The sequence below is a fragment of the Moschus berezovskii genome, chromosome 24, assembly GCF_049115385.1.
Source record: "Moschus berezovskii isolate FMDL1 chromosome 24, NW_MosBer_1.0, whole genome shotgun sequence".
In the NCBI taxonomy this organism is placed as follows: Eukaryota; Metazoa; Chordata; class Mammalia; order Artiodactyla; family Moschidae; genus Moschus; species Moschus berezovskii.
Window position 1 is genome coordinate 2917644 of NC_142483.1, and position 18117 is coordinate 2935760.

The 18117-nt window shown below is 58.5% G+C and overlaps 1 protein-coding gene across 5 annotated transcripts in view; it reads left to right on the forward strand.

The window, feature by feature from the left end:
• SLC6A6 (solute carrier family 6 member 6) overlaps positions 1-18117 on the forward strand; it is an 82657-nt gene that overhangs the window by 22421 nt on the left and 42119 nt on the right. The window contains exon 3 of one of the 5 annotated variants that reach the window (XM_088831790.1): positions 8410-8525. The exons of 3 other annotated variants lie outside the window; for them this stretch is intronic. Coding sequence is in view for 1 of the 2 variants with exons in the window: in XM_088831789.1 (XP_088687915.1) it covers positions 14132-14144 (13 nt within the window). In the remaining variant the exon portion in view is untranslated. Of the gene's footprint in view, positions 1-8409; positions 8526-13548; positions 14145-18117 lie in introns of those variants that run through there. One more of the 5 variants, XM_088831789.1, reaches the window with a different exon arrangement.

The following is an 18117-nucleotide window of genomic DNA, read 5'->3' on the forward strand; positions in this document are numbered from 1 at the left end:
GGCGCACGATAGGCCGAAGTAGGAGGAGGCAAGGGGCGTTTGAGGAACAGTCTTATGGGCGGGGCTTCGGGGGGAGGCAGGAGGCTCACTTGTGGGGAATTCGGAACAGAGCTGGAGAGGCCAGGCGGATCCTTCCTCTCCACTGACCTTATGTGCACCTCGGCCACCTGGGGGTCAGCAGAAGCGACTGACCGAACAGAGAGACGAGTCAGTGAGGGGCACTCATTGTTTATCTGGTGTCCTGTGTCCAGTCAGTGATGAGCACCAATGAGGGGCCGACAGGTCTCTCAGGTACTAATAGCTGCGGCCCTGATCTCGGGTGCCCTTGCCCCTGCCGGGAGCAAAAGGAGCCTTTGTCAGATGGTCCAGGCTCTGCACAGGGTGAATAAACTGAGTCCCAGACTGCAGTGCCCAGGACGCTTTGCAGGGGAGCGGGGAGGGGAGCCTGCGCCGAGGAGGTGGGGCGGGGGTGCCCTCAGGGCTGAGATGCAGGCAGGCGGGGGGCACCGTGTCCAGAAAGGGTGCGGGCTAGCAGACAGCGCCCCTGCACACCCTCCTCTCCCTCTCAGTGGCTCGCTGACATTAGCCACATCCGCGGACCTTAGAGTGGGGCAGTCTGAGTTTAAAGGGCTACAGCTGTTGCTGGCCTGAGGGGCCGGTGTTCCCCCAGCCCAGCGGGTGTACAGGATTAAATGCGAAGGTCCAGGCTCAGCTCGGGGCAAGGTTGTGGTCACTGCTGTTTTGTGGTTGAGGCCACCGGGTGCTAGTCGTGAAGACGTGTGTGACCTGGGCCCACTCAGGAGACCTGGACTTTAATCCTGCGGTGGCTGTTCAGTCACCCAGGCGTGTCCGACTCTTTGTGGCCCCGTGGACTGCAGCACGCCAGGCCTCCCTGTCTGTCACTATCTCTCAGAGTTGGCTCAAACTCACATCCATTGAGTCGGTGATGCCATCCAACCATCTCATCCTCTGTCGCCCCTTCTCCTCCCGTCCTCAATCTTTCCCAGCGTCAGGGTCTTCTCCAGTGAGTCAGCTCTCCACATCAGGTGGCCAAAGTATTGGAGTTTCAGCTTCAGCATCAGTCCTTCCAATGAACACCCAGGACTGATCTCCTTTAGGATGGACTGGTTGGATCTCCTTGCCGTCCAAGGGACTCTCAAGAGTCTTCTCCAACACCACAGTTCAAAAGCATCAATTCTTTGGCACTCAGCTTTCTTTATAGTCCAGCTCCCACATCCATACATGACCACTGGAAAAACCGTAGCTTTGACTGCTGCTGCTGCTAAGTCACATCAGTCGTGTCCGACTCTGTGCGACCCCATTGACTGCAGCCCACCAGGCTCCCCCGTCCCTGGGATTCTCCAGGCAAGAACAGTGGAGTGGGTTGCCATTTCCTTCTTCAGTGAATGAAAGTGAAAAGTGAAAGTGAAGTCGACTAGACAGACCTTATTCAGCAAAGTAACGTCTCTGCTTTTTAATGTGCTGTCAGGTTGGTCATAGCTTTCCTTCCAAGGAGCAGGACTCTTTTAATTTCAAGGCTGCGGTCACCATCTGCAGTCATTTTGGAGCCCCAAAAAATAAAGGCTATCTCTGTTTCCATAGTTTCCCCATCTATTTGCCATGAAGTGATGGGACCAGATACCATGATTGTAGTTTTTTAATGTTGAGTTTTATGCCAGCTTTTTCACTCTCCTCTGTCATTTTCATTAAGAGACTCTTTAGTTCTTCTTCACTTTCTGTCATAAGGGTGGTGTCATCTGCGTATCTGAGGTTACTGATGTTTCTCCTGGCAGTCTTGATTCCAGCTGTGCTTCATCCAGCCCAGCATTTCTCACGATGTACTCTGCATAGAAGTTAAATAAGCAGGGTGACAGTATACAGCCTTGACGTACTCCTTTCCCAATTTGGAACCAGTCTGTTGTTCCATGTCCAGTTCTAACTGTTGCTTCTTGACCTGCATACAGATTTCTCAGGAGGCAGGTCAGGTGGTCTGGTGTTCCCATCTCTTGAAGAATTTCCAGTTTGTTGTGATCCACACAGTCAAAGGCTTTGGCGTAATCAATAAAGCAGAAGTAGATGTTTTTCTGGAATTCTCTTGCTTTTTCTATGATCCAGAAGATGTTGGCAATTTGATCTCTGGTTCCTCTGCCTTTTCTAAATCCAGCTTGAACATCTGGAAGTTCATAGTTCATGTACTGTTGAAGCCTGGCTTGGAGAATTTTGAGCATTACTTTGAGCATTACTAGCGTGTGAGATGACTGCAATTGTGCGGTAGTCTGAGCATTCTTTGGCATTGCCTTTCTTTGGGATTGGAATGAAGACTGACCTTTTCCAGTCCTGTGGCCACTGCTGAGTTTTCCAAATTTGCTAGCATATTGAGTGCAGCACTTTCACAGCATCATCTTTTAGGATTTGAAATAGCTCAGCTGGAATTCCATCACCCCCACTAGCTTTGTTCGTAGTGATGCTTCCTAAGGCCCACTTGACTTCGCATTCCAGGATGTCTGGCTCTAGGTGAGTGATCACGCCATCGTGATTATCTTGGTCATGAAGATCTTTTTTGTACAGTTCTTCTGTGTATTCTTGCCACCTCATCTTAATATCTTCTGCTTCTGTTAGGTCCCTACCATTTCTGTCCTTTATCGAGCCCATCTTTGCATGAAATGTTCCCTTGGTATCTCTAATTCTCTTAAAGAGATCTCTAGTCTTTCCCATTCTATTCTTTTCCTCTATTTCTTTGCACTGATCACTGAGGATGGCTTTCTTATCTCTCCTTGCTATTCTTTGGAACTCTGCATTCAGAGTGTATCTTTCCTTTTTTCCTTTGCCTTTTGCTTCTCTTTTCTCAGCTATTTGTAAGGCCTCCTCAGACAACCATTTTGCCTTTTTTCATTTCTTTTTCTTGGGGATGGTCTTGATCACTGCCTCCTGTACAGTGTCATGAACCTCCGTCCATAGTTCTTCAGGCACTCTATCTATCAGATCTAGTCCCTTAATCTATTTCTCACTACCACAGTTTAATCATAAGGGATTTGACTTAGGTCATACCTGAATGGTCTAGTGGTTTTCCCTACTTCCTTCAATTTGAGTCTGAATTTGGCAATAAGGAGTTCATGATCTGAGCCACAGTCAGCTCCTGGTCTTGTTTTTGCTGACTGTTTAGAGCTTCTCCATCTTTGACTGCAAAGAATATAATCAATCTGATTTCGGTGTTGACCATCTGGTGATGCCCATGTGTAGAGTCTTCTCTTATGTTGTTAGAAGAGGGTGTTTGCTATGACCAGTGCGTTCTCTTGGCAAAACTCTGTTAGCCTTTGCCCTGCTTCATTCTGTACTCCAAGGCCAAATCTGCCTGTTACTCCAGGTATCTCTTGACTTCCTATTTTACATTCCAGTCCCCTATGATGAAAAGGACATCTTTTGGGGGTGTTAGTTCTAGAAGGTATTGTAGATCTTGACACATAATATCAGCCACAATTATTGTTTTCAGGATGTAAGAACAGTTGAAATTAGCACAAAAGGTTGCTATATCAGTGCTTTTCCAGGGTCCTCATTCGCTGCTGCCTGGAAGGAGGCGGGTCGCTTGCCCTAGAGCACCCAGACGTGGGGAGGAAGAGGACAGGATTACAGCTGAGGAATGACCTCCTCATTCCACTGGAGATGGGCAGGGAGGGGATGGTCAGGGAAGTCTTCCTCGAGGAGGTGGCATTTTGAGGATGGAGAAGAAGTGGTGATGTGCGTTCCAGGGCCTGGAATGAGCTGTGGAAATACTCCAGGCTGTGATAGTCCAGGGCCCCGCAGGTGCTGCTGTGCAGAGCTGGTGAGTTCTGTGATAAAGGAGGCCCCTCTACCCAGCTTTGCCAAGAGGTGTTCCCAACTGGTGGCATTTTTCTGGAGGACGTAGTCTCCAGGCACCTCGGTGGTGCTGGAAGGGCCATTGTGACCTCACGAGCAGATATTCTGAGGCCCAGAGCCAAGGTGCCGGATATCTGTACCATCTCAGATCGCCGATGTATCTTATTTCCCAGTGCCTTGGGTGAGTCACCCACACTTTTCCACCTGAGTCTCTGTTTGCCCACAGAACCTCTGTCCCCTCAGAGCCACGTTGGGCTGCCTTCTGTGATCCAGGCTTGTAAGGGCTCCAGCAGCAGCAGTTGCCTTGGAGACAGTGTTCAGGGAGACGGCCTCGGAGGGGGAGCAAAGGGCAAATGTGGGAGCCCTCCAGGTGCTTCCAGGTTCTGGCCCAGTGGTCCCACGGGGGGCCTGGTGGGAGCAGGGTCTTCCTTAGAGGTATCCAGCTTGGAACAGGCCATGGCTCACCTGGCTGGGACTGCTCACCCAGGTCACCCACCCCAGACCGCCGGTGGGACCCTCTGTTTCCCCACCTCCGCAGCCCAAGCCCTTGCCTGATGGAGCCTCTCGGCCCCTGAAGTGCCCGCAGGTAGGTCGCCGGGTGAAGAGGCAGGGCCTTCCCTTGGGGTCAGGTGCCTCTGTGGGACTCGGGCTCTGGAATTCCTGAGCCTGGGAAAGAGGTCCCCGAATCAGTGATGAGAGGAGCTGGTCCAGGTCCCCGATACAGTAAGGGCAGGAGGGAAAAGGTGCTAGCTGTGCAGAGTGCAGAGCGGAAACCTGGGAGCCCGAAGCTGGTGCCTCTGGGCCTTAGTTCCCCACCTGTAAAATGGGCACACTGGGTCAGATGCTGCCGCTGAGTTTCATGAACTAGTACGTGTTAGGAGCCGAACTGGGACTAAGGATAAGAGTGGCCCACCCTCGGGCCAGCACACTTATTTCACTTCAGGGCGATTCTGTGGAAGTGACCGTCTGCTCTCACGGTGATGTTGTGAAAGAAACATGCTTTTAATCCCCACCTCCAGACAGCAAAGCCGTAGGGTCAGAAGGAGCTGCGTCTGAGGGCGAGTCCTGGGCAGCCTTCCGTTGCAGGCCTGGCCTCCCACCGTGCCGTGGGCCGCAGGCGGCTCTGTCCTGGCTGCCCGGGCCTGGCGTTGGGCAGCTCAGAGTAGGAGCTCGGAACCCCACACAGGCCCGCACTCTGCCTCACCTTCCTGCTGGCGGGCCCTTCCTTGAGACCAGCCTGCGTCCCCTTCTGGCCTCAGTCTCCTCATCTGTAATCTCCGGGCAGTGGGCTCCCAGGCTGATCTGTCACTCAGTGTCGGCCGGAAGGGGGGTCTTGGATACGCAGGGACCTCCAGCTAGGACCCTTCAGGTTTCTAGGTTCTCAGGAGTTGAGGGATTCTCCAGTTGAGAATCTGGTTTCTGCAGCTTCAGCCATCCTGGGAGACACCGGCGAGGCCACCTCTCCCTCGAGATTTTCTTCTCAGCTGCCCAGGGTCTCTGACTGTGATCGGGGTGTGGAGGGGGCTGCTCGGCCCTGTCTGAGTAGCTTGGTCTGCAGTTCCCGACGTGGTCGGGCGACGCTGCAGCCCCTTTCTTTTCAGCAACAAAGGCCGTGTCTGCTCCCGGTCAAGTTCAGACCCCTCCCCTGAAACGTCCGCCTCCCCTGCTTGACAGGTGCCCCACCCCAGAGTCCAAAGGGTGCCGCCTGAGATGAGCTCCTGTCCCACCCCAGCACTAGGCCAGGGACGTGAGGAGGTGTCCAGAGCCAAGGTCAGATCCCAGGGAGCACCCACACAGGGTCCCTCAGTCCCGCCTTCCACCTACGGAATAGGAGAGGAAGTTGGAAGCGGGGTGGTAGGTGATGCCCCGAGTCTCAGAGCTAGGTGGCCCTGGGCCTGGCTCCTCGGTGTATCTGTCAGATCCCCAGCAGGCCTGGGCGACACCCCACAGGCCCTGGCCGTGAGTCTAGTCTGCCTCGGGTCTCAGGGAGGCTGTAGATGAGTTTGCTCACCGTCCTGACCTCGTCCAGCACACACGTGGACCCATGCTGCACTAAGCGGTCTGTATGTACCTGTCATTTCATCTCAGTGGCCCTGAGAGGCAGGCTCCGCCCCTGCCCCTGTTCTACACGTGGCTAAACTGAGGCACGGAGGGTGCGTTGACGCTGTCCATTTTCCGCTTCCCCGAGGGCGAGTGGGCTCTGTGTGTGCATGTGTGTGGGGAGGGACAGGACACTGCCCCTCGGGGCTCGGGGTCTCCTGGTCAGAGGGTCTAAGCCACAGCCCGGAGAGGACAGGCCTCGCCTTGGTCAAGCAGCTGTCAGAGGCCAGACTGGCCCCGCAAGGCTCTGGGCTTGATCGGGGGGAGAGGGGACTGGCGCCTGAGGGACCCGGGTTTCTTTCGGGCAGGCCCCAGCTGCCGCCTCCACCTTGGAAAACAGTGACTGCCAGGGTGATGGCCAGAGGGGTCCCCAAGTTCTGGGCAGCGTGCCTTGCATGGCCTGTCCTCAGAGAAGCAGCCCGAGGTCCGCTCGGCTGGATTCTGCCCTTCACCAGGCCTCAAAGCCAGCTCCCAGCTTCCTGTGTGTGCCCCTCGCCCATGCAGGGGGCTCTCAGAGGCTCATGCCCCGCCAGGATCCCACGTGCCCACTCACCTGCCTGCCCCAGGGGCCCCAGTGATGACCTGCCGGCTCTCACCTGCAGCTCTCAGCCCCCTTTCACTTTAGCAAGCGGGTAACATGGAGCACTGGCCCGCCCTGGGCTCAGTCCCGGCTGTCTGTCACTCACTGGGTAATCTTGGGCCAGTCCTGGCTCCTCTCAGGGCCTCCGTTTCCTCCTCTGCAGAACGGGGCAGAAGTACCCGTCCCCCAGAACACAGTAAGGAGCAGTGACAGTAGGAAATACCAGGTCTGGGGCAGATGGTTTTTGGGGGTGGCCCAGGGCTGGCAGAGATGAAACCCAGCCCCCAGCTGCTCAGTCTGGCAGAGGAGACCAATACATGTGCAGACACACACACGCTCACGTGCGTTGTCATCGCTGAGTCCATTTCATTGGCTGGTTTTCTTTTGCATTTTCCCAAGAGCCTCCCAGTCGGTTAGCACCGCTGTCCCTGGCCTCACATGATGCTAAGATCCACTTGGGGGCTGCTTTACCAGATTTGAAGGTTCAGTCACTAGGGGGATGGGGGAATCGTCTGCCTGTTCACCCAGAGCCCCGGGTGACGCCGATGTTCAGACACCCAAGAGGGTCCCGGGCATCTGCTAGCCCTGCCCGAGAGCACAGAGACGTCACCCAGGGACGGCTGTACAGATTAGGAGGCCCATTTTACAGGAGAAGAAACTGAGGTTTCCCAAGAAGACCTTTGAACTTTGTCATAGCTGCATAGCTCTGAACAAGAGTGCAGCGCCTGGGGAATGTGGGTGTGGGGGCGGGGGAGACAGATGCTGGCCACAGGAGGGGAGGAAAAGAGTGGGATGGGCATGAAGGGCTTCCTGGAGGAGGTGACACTTGAGCCAGGTCTTTCAAGGTGGGTGGGATCTACCCGAACTTAAAGGGAACCCACAAGCAAAGCACAGAGTGGAAGCAGGTATTGCTGGGGAGGACGAGGCGGCCCCGGGATCCATACAGGGCCAGAGGGGGGATGTAAGGTGGCAGAGGCTGGGGGCGGGGCACGCATAACGGGCCTGGGGTCCCGGTGGGGAAGTGTGGGTGACAGTGAGTCCCCTGCGTACGAACCTTCCGGCTGCAGACTTCCATAGAGGCAAGTGTGTGCTCGCACGTGCAGTCACGTGAGCTGAGTTCGCGTGTCCAGTGAACACTGGCCTGGGCGTGCATCCTCCACAAGCAGCTGAGCTTCTGTGTCCGCTGCGGCCCTGCGCAGACCAGGCCACCACCAGCCCCTCCTCCACGCATAGCTCTTCCTGCCTGTGGCTCGGTGCCCACCCCTCTGTGCCAGCTGGTGCCCTGGGCCACTGTGCTTTGCAGGGTACTGTCCCATAAGACTCAAAGTCTCTCCTTTATTTTTCGTGTTTTTCTGAAGTATTTGTGTGAAGGTGTCACACACCTAGTATAGTTCTGTATTGCCCATCATGTTAGTTATGTGCCCAGGCTAATTTTGTGGCACCCACAAACAAACTGGACTTGGGAACGCACTCAGAACTGAACTCCTTCATAGGCGGGGACTTGGTTCTCCAAGCAGCTGAGAGCCCCTGATGGTTCTTGAGCCGAGGGCAACTTGGCAGGCCGGGTGGCCCACCAGAAACAAGCTTGGCTAAACCGGTGGGAACCGAGCTCAGAACACGCCTCTGGGGCGCCCCCAGCGACCAGCGGGGGGCCTTGTCTTGGGGTCCTGTGTGAGCAGCAGGCCGTGAGGAGCCGTGCCATGTCCCCAACACCGCGCTCTCGGCAGGCACGGTGGAGACGTAAGGGGATTGCAGTGAAAGGTCAGGGGCTGTGGCAGCTGTCTGTCCAGACTGCTCAGGAGGTGGTCCGCATGTGTGGGAAGGCCACGGCCGCCCGCCGCGGAGTGGACTTTAATGCTGCCCTTCTCTTGTAGCCCAGCAGTAGCCGCTCTCAGTCACCATCTTCTAGCCCTGGAGGTCGCCACCGCTGCCGCTGCTGCACCAACATTCACCAACCTGACGGTGTTCGATACGAACGCGGTCCACCCAGGTTTGGAAGAAGGCCCTCACCCTCCGCCTCTGGCCTCCGCGGGGTTGGGGGTGTGAGAAGCCCGTCTGTGTCTCCTGCGGCTGATCCGCTGTGGGTCCGGGGCCTCAGTTTCTCCATCTAGAAAGTGGGCTCGCGTTCACACCTGCCACGACCCCTAAGGCCCCACCCGGAGCCTTTGACGTGTGTGCAGGACCCTCCTGTGGGACCCCCAGCACTGGGGCAGACCCTCAGGGGGACCAGGGAGAATTCACTTCAGATCCTCTTCGGAAGATGCTCAGAGAACATACCGTTTAAGGAAAATTGATATCCTACAGGCTCGGGGCTCATCCCTCAGTAAAAAGCAAAGCTTTGTGGGGTTCTGACCCTTTGGGGTCCTGTGCTCAGATGCTGGGGACACAAGCCCCTCGGGCCCTAGCGGAGGGTGCGTGTGGCCCGTCCTCCCCCGTCCACAGCCCTGTCCTGAATGCCTGCTCCTTTTTCTTTCGGCTTTCGTGTACGTACTTGGGCCGCGCTGGGTCTTTGCTGCCGTGTGGCGTCTCTAGCCGTGGCAAGCGGGGGCTGCTCCCTGGTGTGGCTCCGGGTCTCATCCTGGTGGCGTCTCTGGCTGCGGGGCCGGCGTCGGTAGTGGTAACACACGGGCTTCTGTTGCTCCAGGGCGCGTGGGATCTTCCCGGACCGGGGTTCAAACCGGTGTCCCTGCCTTGGCAGGCGGATTCCTGTCCACTGCACCACCAGGGATGTCCCCGAATGTCTGCTCTTGCCCTTCGTTCCGTCTTTGCTCTCTCGCCCTCGCCGAGGCGGCTGCACAGCTGCAGAGGGAAGAGCTTTATCCCCACACCAAGGGCCCCCGTGTCCTGAGCCCTGAGTGTTCCGTCTGACAGGCACCCGTGTTTGCCGGGCCTCACGCTGAGTGCGGGGAAGCAGGCCCGGGGAGTGTGGGGCAGAGGCGCTGTGGCCTGTGCTGCCCGGGAAAGCGCCGGGGGAAGACCGGGGGTCCTCCAGGCCATCGTGTGGGGAGGTTGCCTGTGGGTTACGCGGGGAAAAGTGTGCTGGGCCAAGGGAACAGCAAGAGCCAAGGTGTGGAGGTGTGGGAAGGCATGGGCTGTGTGGTTCAGAGGCCCTGGGCATCTTGGTGGGGACTCTGGGTGTTGGAAAGTAGAAGTGTCAGCTGCTCAGTCGTGTCCAACTCTTTGCGACACCATGGACTGTAGCCCACCAGGCTCCTCTGTCCATGGGCTTCTTTAGGCAGGCATACAGGAGTGGGTGGCCATTTCCTTCTCCAGGGGATGTTCCAGACCCAGGGTTCAAACTCACTTCCTCTGCCCTGCAGGCAGATTCTTTACCATCTGAGCCTCCAGGGAAGCCCTGGGTGGTGGAGGATGCTTCAAACTTGACTTCCAGGCCCATGGAGCAAAACTGCAGGCAGCCAGCCCCTTCCCTCTGTGGTAGGGGTGGCCGCCCTAGTGGGCCATCCCCTCTGCCATGCTGAATCACGGGCTGTTTGATTTTCTGGGTGGCAACCTCTCCTCGAAGCGAGACAGAGGTGAAGTGTGGAGCTGGGCAGGAAGGAGAAACATGATTAAAAGGGAGCTTGTTTACAAACATGGCTGAGCTGGGAGTTGTCCACCCCTGCAGACAGCACGTGATAGCCGTCCTTCGCGCGGTGATGGCCGTGACTTGCTTAAGGCCTTGCCACAAACACACAGCCCCAGCGGGTGTCCCCAGGGCTGTGACTTCCGGCAGAGTCCGGGGACAGAGTTGGGGTGGCCGGCTCCGAGCGGGCGGGGGGCCACAGGCAAGCCCTTAGCTGGCCCTGGTCTGTCTGTCTGTCACCCCATCTGTGCAGAGCCGGGGAGCAGCCACCCTGTGTGCGCTCTTCACCGGCAGGGCGAGATGCAGATGGCTTTAGGGGTTCTTCCAGCTTGAAAGGGGAAGTTTTTTGAGAAAATGGAAACCGAGCCTTTCTTTGTTTGTCTCCTTTTCTGTGGCCTCCAGCAAGGATCCTGGGTTTAGTCTTGGGATCGTGGTTGACCGGCTGCACCCCGGCTTCCGGCAGAGCCAGGCGGGGGTTGGGGGGCAGGGAATGGGGGGAGACAGGGAGGCAGGCGGGGAGAAGAGTGACAGGCTTGTGGTGGGTGAGTCAGGGCCAGGAGGCCGTTGCCTGCTGACTCACCGCCCCTGGGTGCCAGGGCAGGCCCCCGCGCCCCCGCAGCAGCAGCGCCCTCCACTTCACCCGAGCGGCGGTCACAGCCTGTCCTGGCGGCCTCCAGGGTGGCACTGGGGCCCGCGCCCCCCATCCCACCCCCAGACAGACCCCTGCAGCCTGGCTGTGCACGGAGCCCCACCTTCCCCCAGGGGCTCCAGTCCAGCCCAGCAGCAGGACCTCAGGAGGCTCACTTGCAGCAGACGCCTGACTGTGTCCTCCTCCTGAACTGACAACTGTTTCTGCGACATCGTGACCAGATGAGCCCCTGCGTCCCTGGAAACTAGCATCCTGAGGGCAGGAACGGTGGTCGGCGCTCAGTCCAGGCGGGGCCCTTCCTGGAAGGGTTCCCGGGGAAGTGACACATCCCTGGAACCTTACAGATGGTGTAGGGTCCAGGCTAACCCCGGTTCTTGCCAGTCCTGTGGGCTTTACCCACCCCGGAGGGGACAGGGGTCCAGCCTCACAAGGGAGATTTCTCCCCTGGGTCCCCCGCGGTACGGCCCTTGGCCACGGGGTGACAGTTCCGGCTGCCCACCCTTGGTTGGCCCCTGTTTGCAGAAGACAGTGTCAGCCCGTCTCAGCGAGGCTCCACTTGCCCTGAGAAGGTCGGTGGCTCTGGGGCTTGAGGACTCGGGACTCAGGACCCCACTAGAAATTCCCTCCTGGGAGCATCTTACAGAGGAAAGCCCAGCACAGTCTCGAATCCCTCTCAGGGTGAGAGGGAGCCAGGCCGTGTCTGTAGGGCCGCCCAAAGGTCTGGCGGCCCCGCCCAGACAATTCCAGGTTCCGACCTGGCCTTCGCCACGTCCTGTGTGGCCCTCTCCACTCGCTCCGTCCCTGCCCAGAGAACCCCGCTCACTCCCCGGATGTTTGCTGAGCAGCTCCCAGCCTCAGTGTGGTTAGACGCGCAGACCCTGAAACCCACTGCTGTGTGACTTTGGGCAAGCAACTCTCCCTCTGTGAGCCCCACACCTTCATCCTGGCTCGTAAGAGGAACAGATGCCTTGGTTCCAGGGACTGCCCAGAGAGAGCCAGGCTTCAGGGAGCATCTGCTGTTACAAAACCTCACCTGCTCGGGGCGGGGGCGGGGGGCGGGCCTGACTCCCCGTGTCCTCATCCTCCTGCTTGTTTGTCTTCTGCAGCCCGGGCCCGTGGTAAATATTTACGTGTGTGTGTGTGTTTAGTGTCTGGGTCCTCTTCTGGAATGTCAGCTCCAGGGCTTACCTCCGGGCCCCGGGCCCTGAGCAGCACCTGGCACCCAGTAGAGGAGGCGCTGGGTCAATGTTTCCTCCCTGCTCGCCAGAGCTGCCTGCCCTTCCCTCCTCCCCAGACACCCAGAGGCGCAGCGGAAGCACTCGGCCCGCGGAGCTGGACCTAGAACCAGCCCCAGCCCTCTTGACTCCTTGCCTACTGCCCTGCGCCCTGACTCAGCGGCCTCCAGGGCCAGCGCCTGGGGGCCCGTGTTTGGGGCGTGTTGGGTGCCCAGCGGCCCTTCCCCTGACAGCAGCGCTGGCTGTCCCGCCCCCGCCCGCCTGGTCGCAGAGCAGCCTGCCCCCTGCGCCTTCCGCCCCCGCCCCGTGCAGGCCTGGTGATGGGAAGAACGCTGTACCTCGGGCCCACATCCTGCCCCCCCACCGCCCCCGGCGTTGTCCTGGAGGCCAACCCTCTGCAGAACCAGCTCACCCTCACCCACTCTTTCCTCTGCGAAGCACAGGTGGAGAAACACTACCCGCTCGATTAGGTCCCTCTGCAGAGGCCTCCTTGTCCTGGGGTGGCACTCCCCGCCTGGAATCAGGGGCGAGCCTCAGCCTGGCCTGGTGGCCCTGTGCCCCGAGCACCCCCTCCCCACCCCCCTGCCCTGTTCTGAGCCTCAGTTTCCCAATCTGTGAACTGAGGAGGCTCTGCGAGGCTGGGGGCAAAGTCAGCACTCCTGCAGGTTGAAGGCTGAGGCTGAGCCAGTCTTGGGGTGCTCTCAGCGGCACGGGGGATTCCCTGGTGGGTAGACGTGAGCCTCTGTGGGGGGGGTGGGGAGGGCCGCGCCCACAGACGCTGAGCCCAGGAGGTCACAAAGCCTGTCCCAGGGAGCTGCCGTGCTGAGAACAATTCTCCGGGCAGAACTCACTTTCACTAGGACTGTAGAGTCTGGCGCTCATTGTTTCAACCTGGTTCCTGGCAGAACAATGCTGGGCTTCCTGGATGACCTCACGGGGGCGAGCCATCGGACCTCAGAGGCCGGGCCGGTCAGCATCTCCAGCCAAGCCTGTCCTGCCCTTTGCCATGGCTGCCTTGGGTGACCGGGACCAGTGGTCTGACCAAAGGGGACATGCTGGGCACCGGGCCCACAACGGTGTGTTGTGGACGTCGGAAGCTGTATGAGCACAAACGCATCCGATTCACTACCTCTTGAGAATTTGGAGGGTCTGGCCCCAGTGGCCTCAACCCCAAAGGCCTTGACCACAGTGGCTAGACCTGAGAACTGCCATCTGGAGCCCAGACTCCCACGTTCTGCAGGCCTTTCCCCCCGGACCCCGTCCTTTGCCTGCCAGGTCCCAGAGGCCTTTGAGCCCCTGTCATGCTTGCGTGAGCCTGAGTTAGGAATGGATAACCGAGACAGAATGATACAGACCACAGAATTCAGTCAGATGATTGGATCTTTAAAAGGTGTAGCTCTTCATGGAAAAGAATTTTAAAAAGTCCTTTAAAATTAATTTTCGCTTTCTTTTCAAAAACAGCTATCCCTAGTATTGAAATAGTGCTCTCAGCATGCCTCTTCTTTGTTTTGGCGCTTAGTTGTAAACATTCTCTAGCGCCAGGATGGTATGTGTGCAGCGGGCCCAGGCAGACATTACTTTAACTGATCCCAGGCCGCCTCATCACTGAGCCTGTGGGGACAGTGCTCAAAAGAGCCCCTTCAGAGCTTATCAGAGAAGTTCAGGAGACTCTTCCTGTCTGCCAGAGGAAGCCTGCAGTCCGTGGCTCCACTCGCCCTGCCCCAGCCTTTGAGCCGAGCCCTGTGACCTGGGCGCTGACTGTTGCCCCAGTCCCCAGGCCCGGCCCCCTCAGCCTCTGTCCTGTGGCCCTCACTTCCCCGTTTGTCTTCACGTACTTCCCTAATCTATCAGCCCGGCCCGGTAGCTTGAAGCCGGCCATAAAAGCGCCAGACCTGATTTCCCTTTGTGACCAGTCTAGAGCGAGGGATCCGAAACAGCTGAGCGTTGAGAAGGTGGAATTGAGAAGCCAAAAGAGACCTGGGAGCCATGGGAGGCTCCAACAGCCTTTCACTTGCTGTGTGACCCTGGGCAAGTAACTTCCCCACTCTGCGCCTGGTCAGCAAAAGGCATCCATGGATGTGGGTTAACTCCGAAAATGCTTGCAAAGCACTTAGCACAGTGCTGGATAAATGTGCGTGCTAGGTAAGTGTGTATGCCGCCAGCACCCTTTCTTTTCCTTCCTTCTAAACAACCAGGATGCCACATAAGGGAATAAAATCCCGGTGTGGTCAGATGTTTTCTTCAATAATAGCTAATATTTATTAATCAATTGTATGTACCAGACACCGTGCTCCCATGTTTTCCAGGCATCATTCTGTTTGATCTCTATGAGGTGAGTTTCAGGTTTAACCCCCAGTGTTTTAACCAGTGTGGAAACTGAGGCACAGAGAAGGCTGTTAGTAGCCCCGGTCACACGGCTGAGTCGTGGCCTCTGTAAGTCCAGAACACCGGCTCTGGAGTGGTCGGGGGGCGAGGGAGGGGGCGAGGTGGAGGGGCCCCTGCTCTGGAAAGGGCCGGAGGGGTCCAGTCCTGGGCTTCTCTCCACAGTTTCCCAGTGGGCTGGGGGCCGTGCAGCTGGCAGGCTCCCAGCCTGTGAGATGAATGGCTCTGTGTCTGGCTCCCCACCTCCTTCTGGGATACTGGGAGTCGCTGGCCTAAACCCCCAGAGGTCAGGCCCAGAGATCGATCGAATAGCCTGACTGTGCGCCAGGCCCTTTTAGGGCCAAGAAGGAAACAGAAGAAGTCCCTGCCCTCTTACTTAAAAAACCTGGTAGGGACTCCTGAGGGGTTAAGTCTGTGATAGTGGGGTCAGGTCTGTGCCCTGACTCACTGTGCTTGACAGGAGAGAGCTGGGTGGGAGACTGTTTGCTTGAGAAGGTTCCGATTCTGCAGGGAAGGGCGAGGCAGAGAGCCCCCCAGATTCTAGGCACGGTTGAGGGGAGGGCCCACAGCAACATCTCAGTTCAAGACACAGCTGGCTAGCGCATGGGCACCTGCGGTCCCCAGCCTCCCGCCAGCTCCACAGACCTTCCCCCCTGGCTTCAGTGTCCCCGTCAGCAAACCCTGCAGAGGCTCCTGTAACCTTCGCCCCAGTGCCTCCAGCACCGGGCACACCAGCTGGGCACTCTGCCGCCAGCCTGCTTCCCACGTGTGCAGCCGCAGCCAGGCCACTCACTTTCCTGCTTGCGCCTCGACTCCCCGTTCGGAAAATGGCCCTAAAAATTCCTGCTGCAGCGCTGAGGGTGTTTGAGGAAGGAATAGAAAACTGTTTATAGGCAGCTCAGCCCAGACTTCAAGGACTCCGAACTCTGGTAGCTTGAAATTAGGAGGAAGCCAAGGAGCGTCTTGGAACCCCACCGTGTTGCTGGTGCAAGGTGGAATCTGAGTGCGTGCCGCAGCAGACGAGGTGACGTGCGAATCTGTCTTCAGGTGCGGCTGGTTCTGGCCTCCACCCCGGCAACGGGGACTAGGAGCCTCGTGTGGGAGTATGGTTCCGAAGCCTCTGTGTTCAAGCGGATTCTCTGATCACTTGTAGCTGTAATAAGCAAAGAGGAAGCTCTTAAAATGGGGAGTCATGTGTCACAGTCGCTGCAGAGCAGCTCTGGGCCTGGCGCCAAGGGAAACAGCACTTGGCCGGCAAGGCGGCGGGTCGATGGGCCGCCCGCAGAGTGGGCTCGCCCCCAAGTGCTTCCTGCAGCAGGGGGCGCGCTCTTAGCGGCTGACAGGCAGCAGGGAGCGAGCCTCACGGCAGGCAAGTCTGTGGAGACGGATGGGCTAGACTGGCCAAGGGATGCCGAGGGCAGCGCTGGGGGCTCTGGAATGTTGCGATCGCCGGTGTGCCCGGCTTCGTGACTTCAGGAGTGTCGCTTGGCCTCTCTGGGCCCTGCTGATCTCGCCCTGTGTAGGGCCAAGGCCTTCCATACTCCAGGGCAGAGTGGTCCCCGTAATAGTTAGGGTGGTGGCGATGGCGGTAATGCTGGCGTGTGTGCTCCCTTCCTCAGTGGTGCCTGCCTCTCTGTGACTGCGTAGACTGCAGCCCACCCGGCTCCTCTGTCCGTGGGGAGTCTCCAGGCAAGAATACTGGAGTGGGTTGCTATGTTCTCCTCTAGGGGCTCTTCCTGACCCAGGGATTGAAACTGGATGTCTGATGTCTCCTGCGTTGGCAGGCAAATTCTTCACCACTGAGCCACCTGGGAAGCCCAGGAATGCTGGCAGATAACTAGTGAAGGGGTACCTGCCGCGGGCACCCCCTGGTTCAATCCTCACAGCATCCCTGTGAGGTGGCCACAGTTATCCGTCTTCACACTTGCACACACTGAGGCCCCAGAGGGGTTGAGCAACTTGCCTGAGGTCACTCAGCTGGGAAATGGCCCTCAGCTTCCAGGCCAGGGCTCACACTTTGATTCCTGCAGGGGCCAGGCTGCCCCCAGAGGGCCTGAGGCCTCCGTGCAGGGAGCCTGAGGCTGAGGAGTGGGCTGAACACAAAGCAGTTCCATGGGGCCAGCGTCCCAAAGAAAGGGCCCGTGCTGAGATCCAGTAGGCTGTGGCGGGGAGCGTGTGTCTTCTGCTAGGAGTGACGGAGCGTTGGGTTGGAGGGCATTGGGATCTGAACGTGCTTTGTGAGTTGCTTCCAGCTGCGGTTTTGAGAACAGAGGGTTGGGGTGGGGTGGGCAGAGTAGCAGCAGGGGGGACCCGGGCGGAGGCTGCAGGGGATGCCCGTGGAGGGCTGAGGGCCCCGCGCCAGCTGGTTGCTGTGGTGATGGAGACACGTGGGTGGATGCCAGGAACGTCCAGGAGGCTGCACCCGTGGCTCGTGCTGCTGTGGGCTTTCCAAGGCACCAGGCCAGTCGGACGCTCCAGAGGGGCTCAGGAAGAGCCTCGCCTCCGAGGGGGAGTCGGGGTTGCCTGCCCTCGGGTCTGACCTCGTCCGGGCATGCGTGCGTCTCGAGTAAAGCATGGACAGGCCTGGGTTCTGTGTTCCCGAAGGCCAGCGAGCTTGGGGTGGGGACCACAGGTTGGGGGGTCCCTGATGTACATCTCAGTGGACACCTTAGAAATGAGGAGTGAGGGGACCCCAGAACACCAGACGTGACGGGCCTCACCCCCGCCCCTGGTTCAGCTACAGCTGTCAGTGAGATGGGTTCCTGAGTGTGGAAAAGAAGGGTTGGAAGTCTTATCTTACGTGGAGCCAGAGAGCCTGGAGCCGAGTGGCTCAGGGAACTTGTGTTTTGGCCCCCTGCCTCATGTCTCAGGACTTCCCAGGGGGCTTTAGTGGTAAAGAACCCGCCTGTCAATGCAGGAGACATAAGAGACGCAGGTTCCATCCCTGGGTTGGGAAGATCCCCTGGAGGAGGGCACGGCAACCCACTCCAACATTCTTGCCTGGGAAATCCCATGGACAGGTGCCTGGTGGGCCACGGTCCAGAGGGTCGCAAAGAGTCGAACACGACTGAACCGACTTCTCACGCACACGTTTCCCAAGGGTTCTCTAGGACCAGAGGGTGCCATGGGCCTGGGCCCAGAGCGCTGAGCCGGGACTCAGGGTGGCTTTCGCAAGCTCCCACAGGCTGTGTGAGCAGCCGCTGGTCACCACCCCTCTGCCTGGCTGACCTGGTGAAGCGCCTTCCGGCCCCAAGATCCTAGGAGAGCCCGTAAGGGCGGCACCGGCCCGTCTTGATGAGGAGACTCCGGGGTCATTCCCTGGAAAACATCTCCACCAGGAGGGAGTGGAGTCCCACATCCTCCAATTATGCTGCCGTCCAGCTGGGCCACAATGGGCCCGCAGATAACCATCGGGGGCTGCAGAGCGCCTTGCTGGAACAATGCTGGCTGCTCGGGCTATTTTTACAGTAGCCGAGCGCTCGGCAGAACCCCGCGTCGCCCCAGGGGAGCAGGCGAAGAAAGGCCTGCGGATGCCCCGCCGTCTGCGCTCCGGGAGACAGAGGAAGGCCCGGTGAGCCACCCGGCGGCTCCAGGAAGCCTTCTCTCAGTCTGCTCACTGCCAGATAGTGAGACAATCGGGGTCCCCCACCCCGAGCCAGGGAGAGGAAGGGGGCGTGGGGGAAGCAGGGATTCTGTTGTGCTTGCGTGCCTCTCCTCCTACGAGCACGGCTCC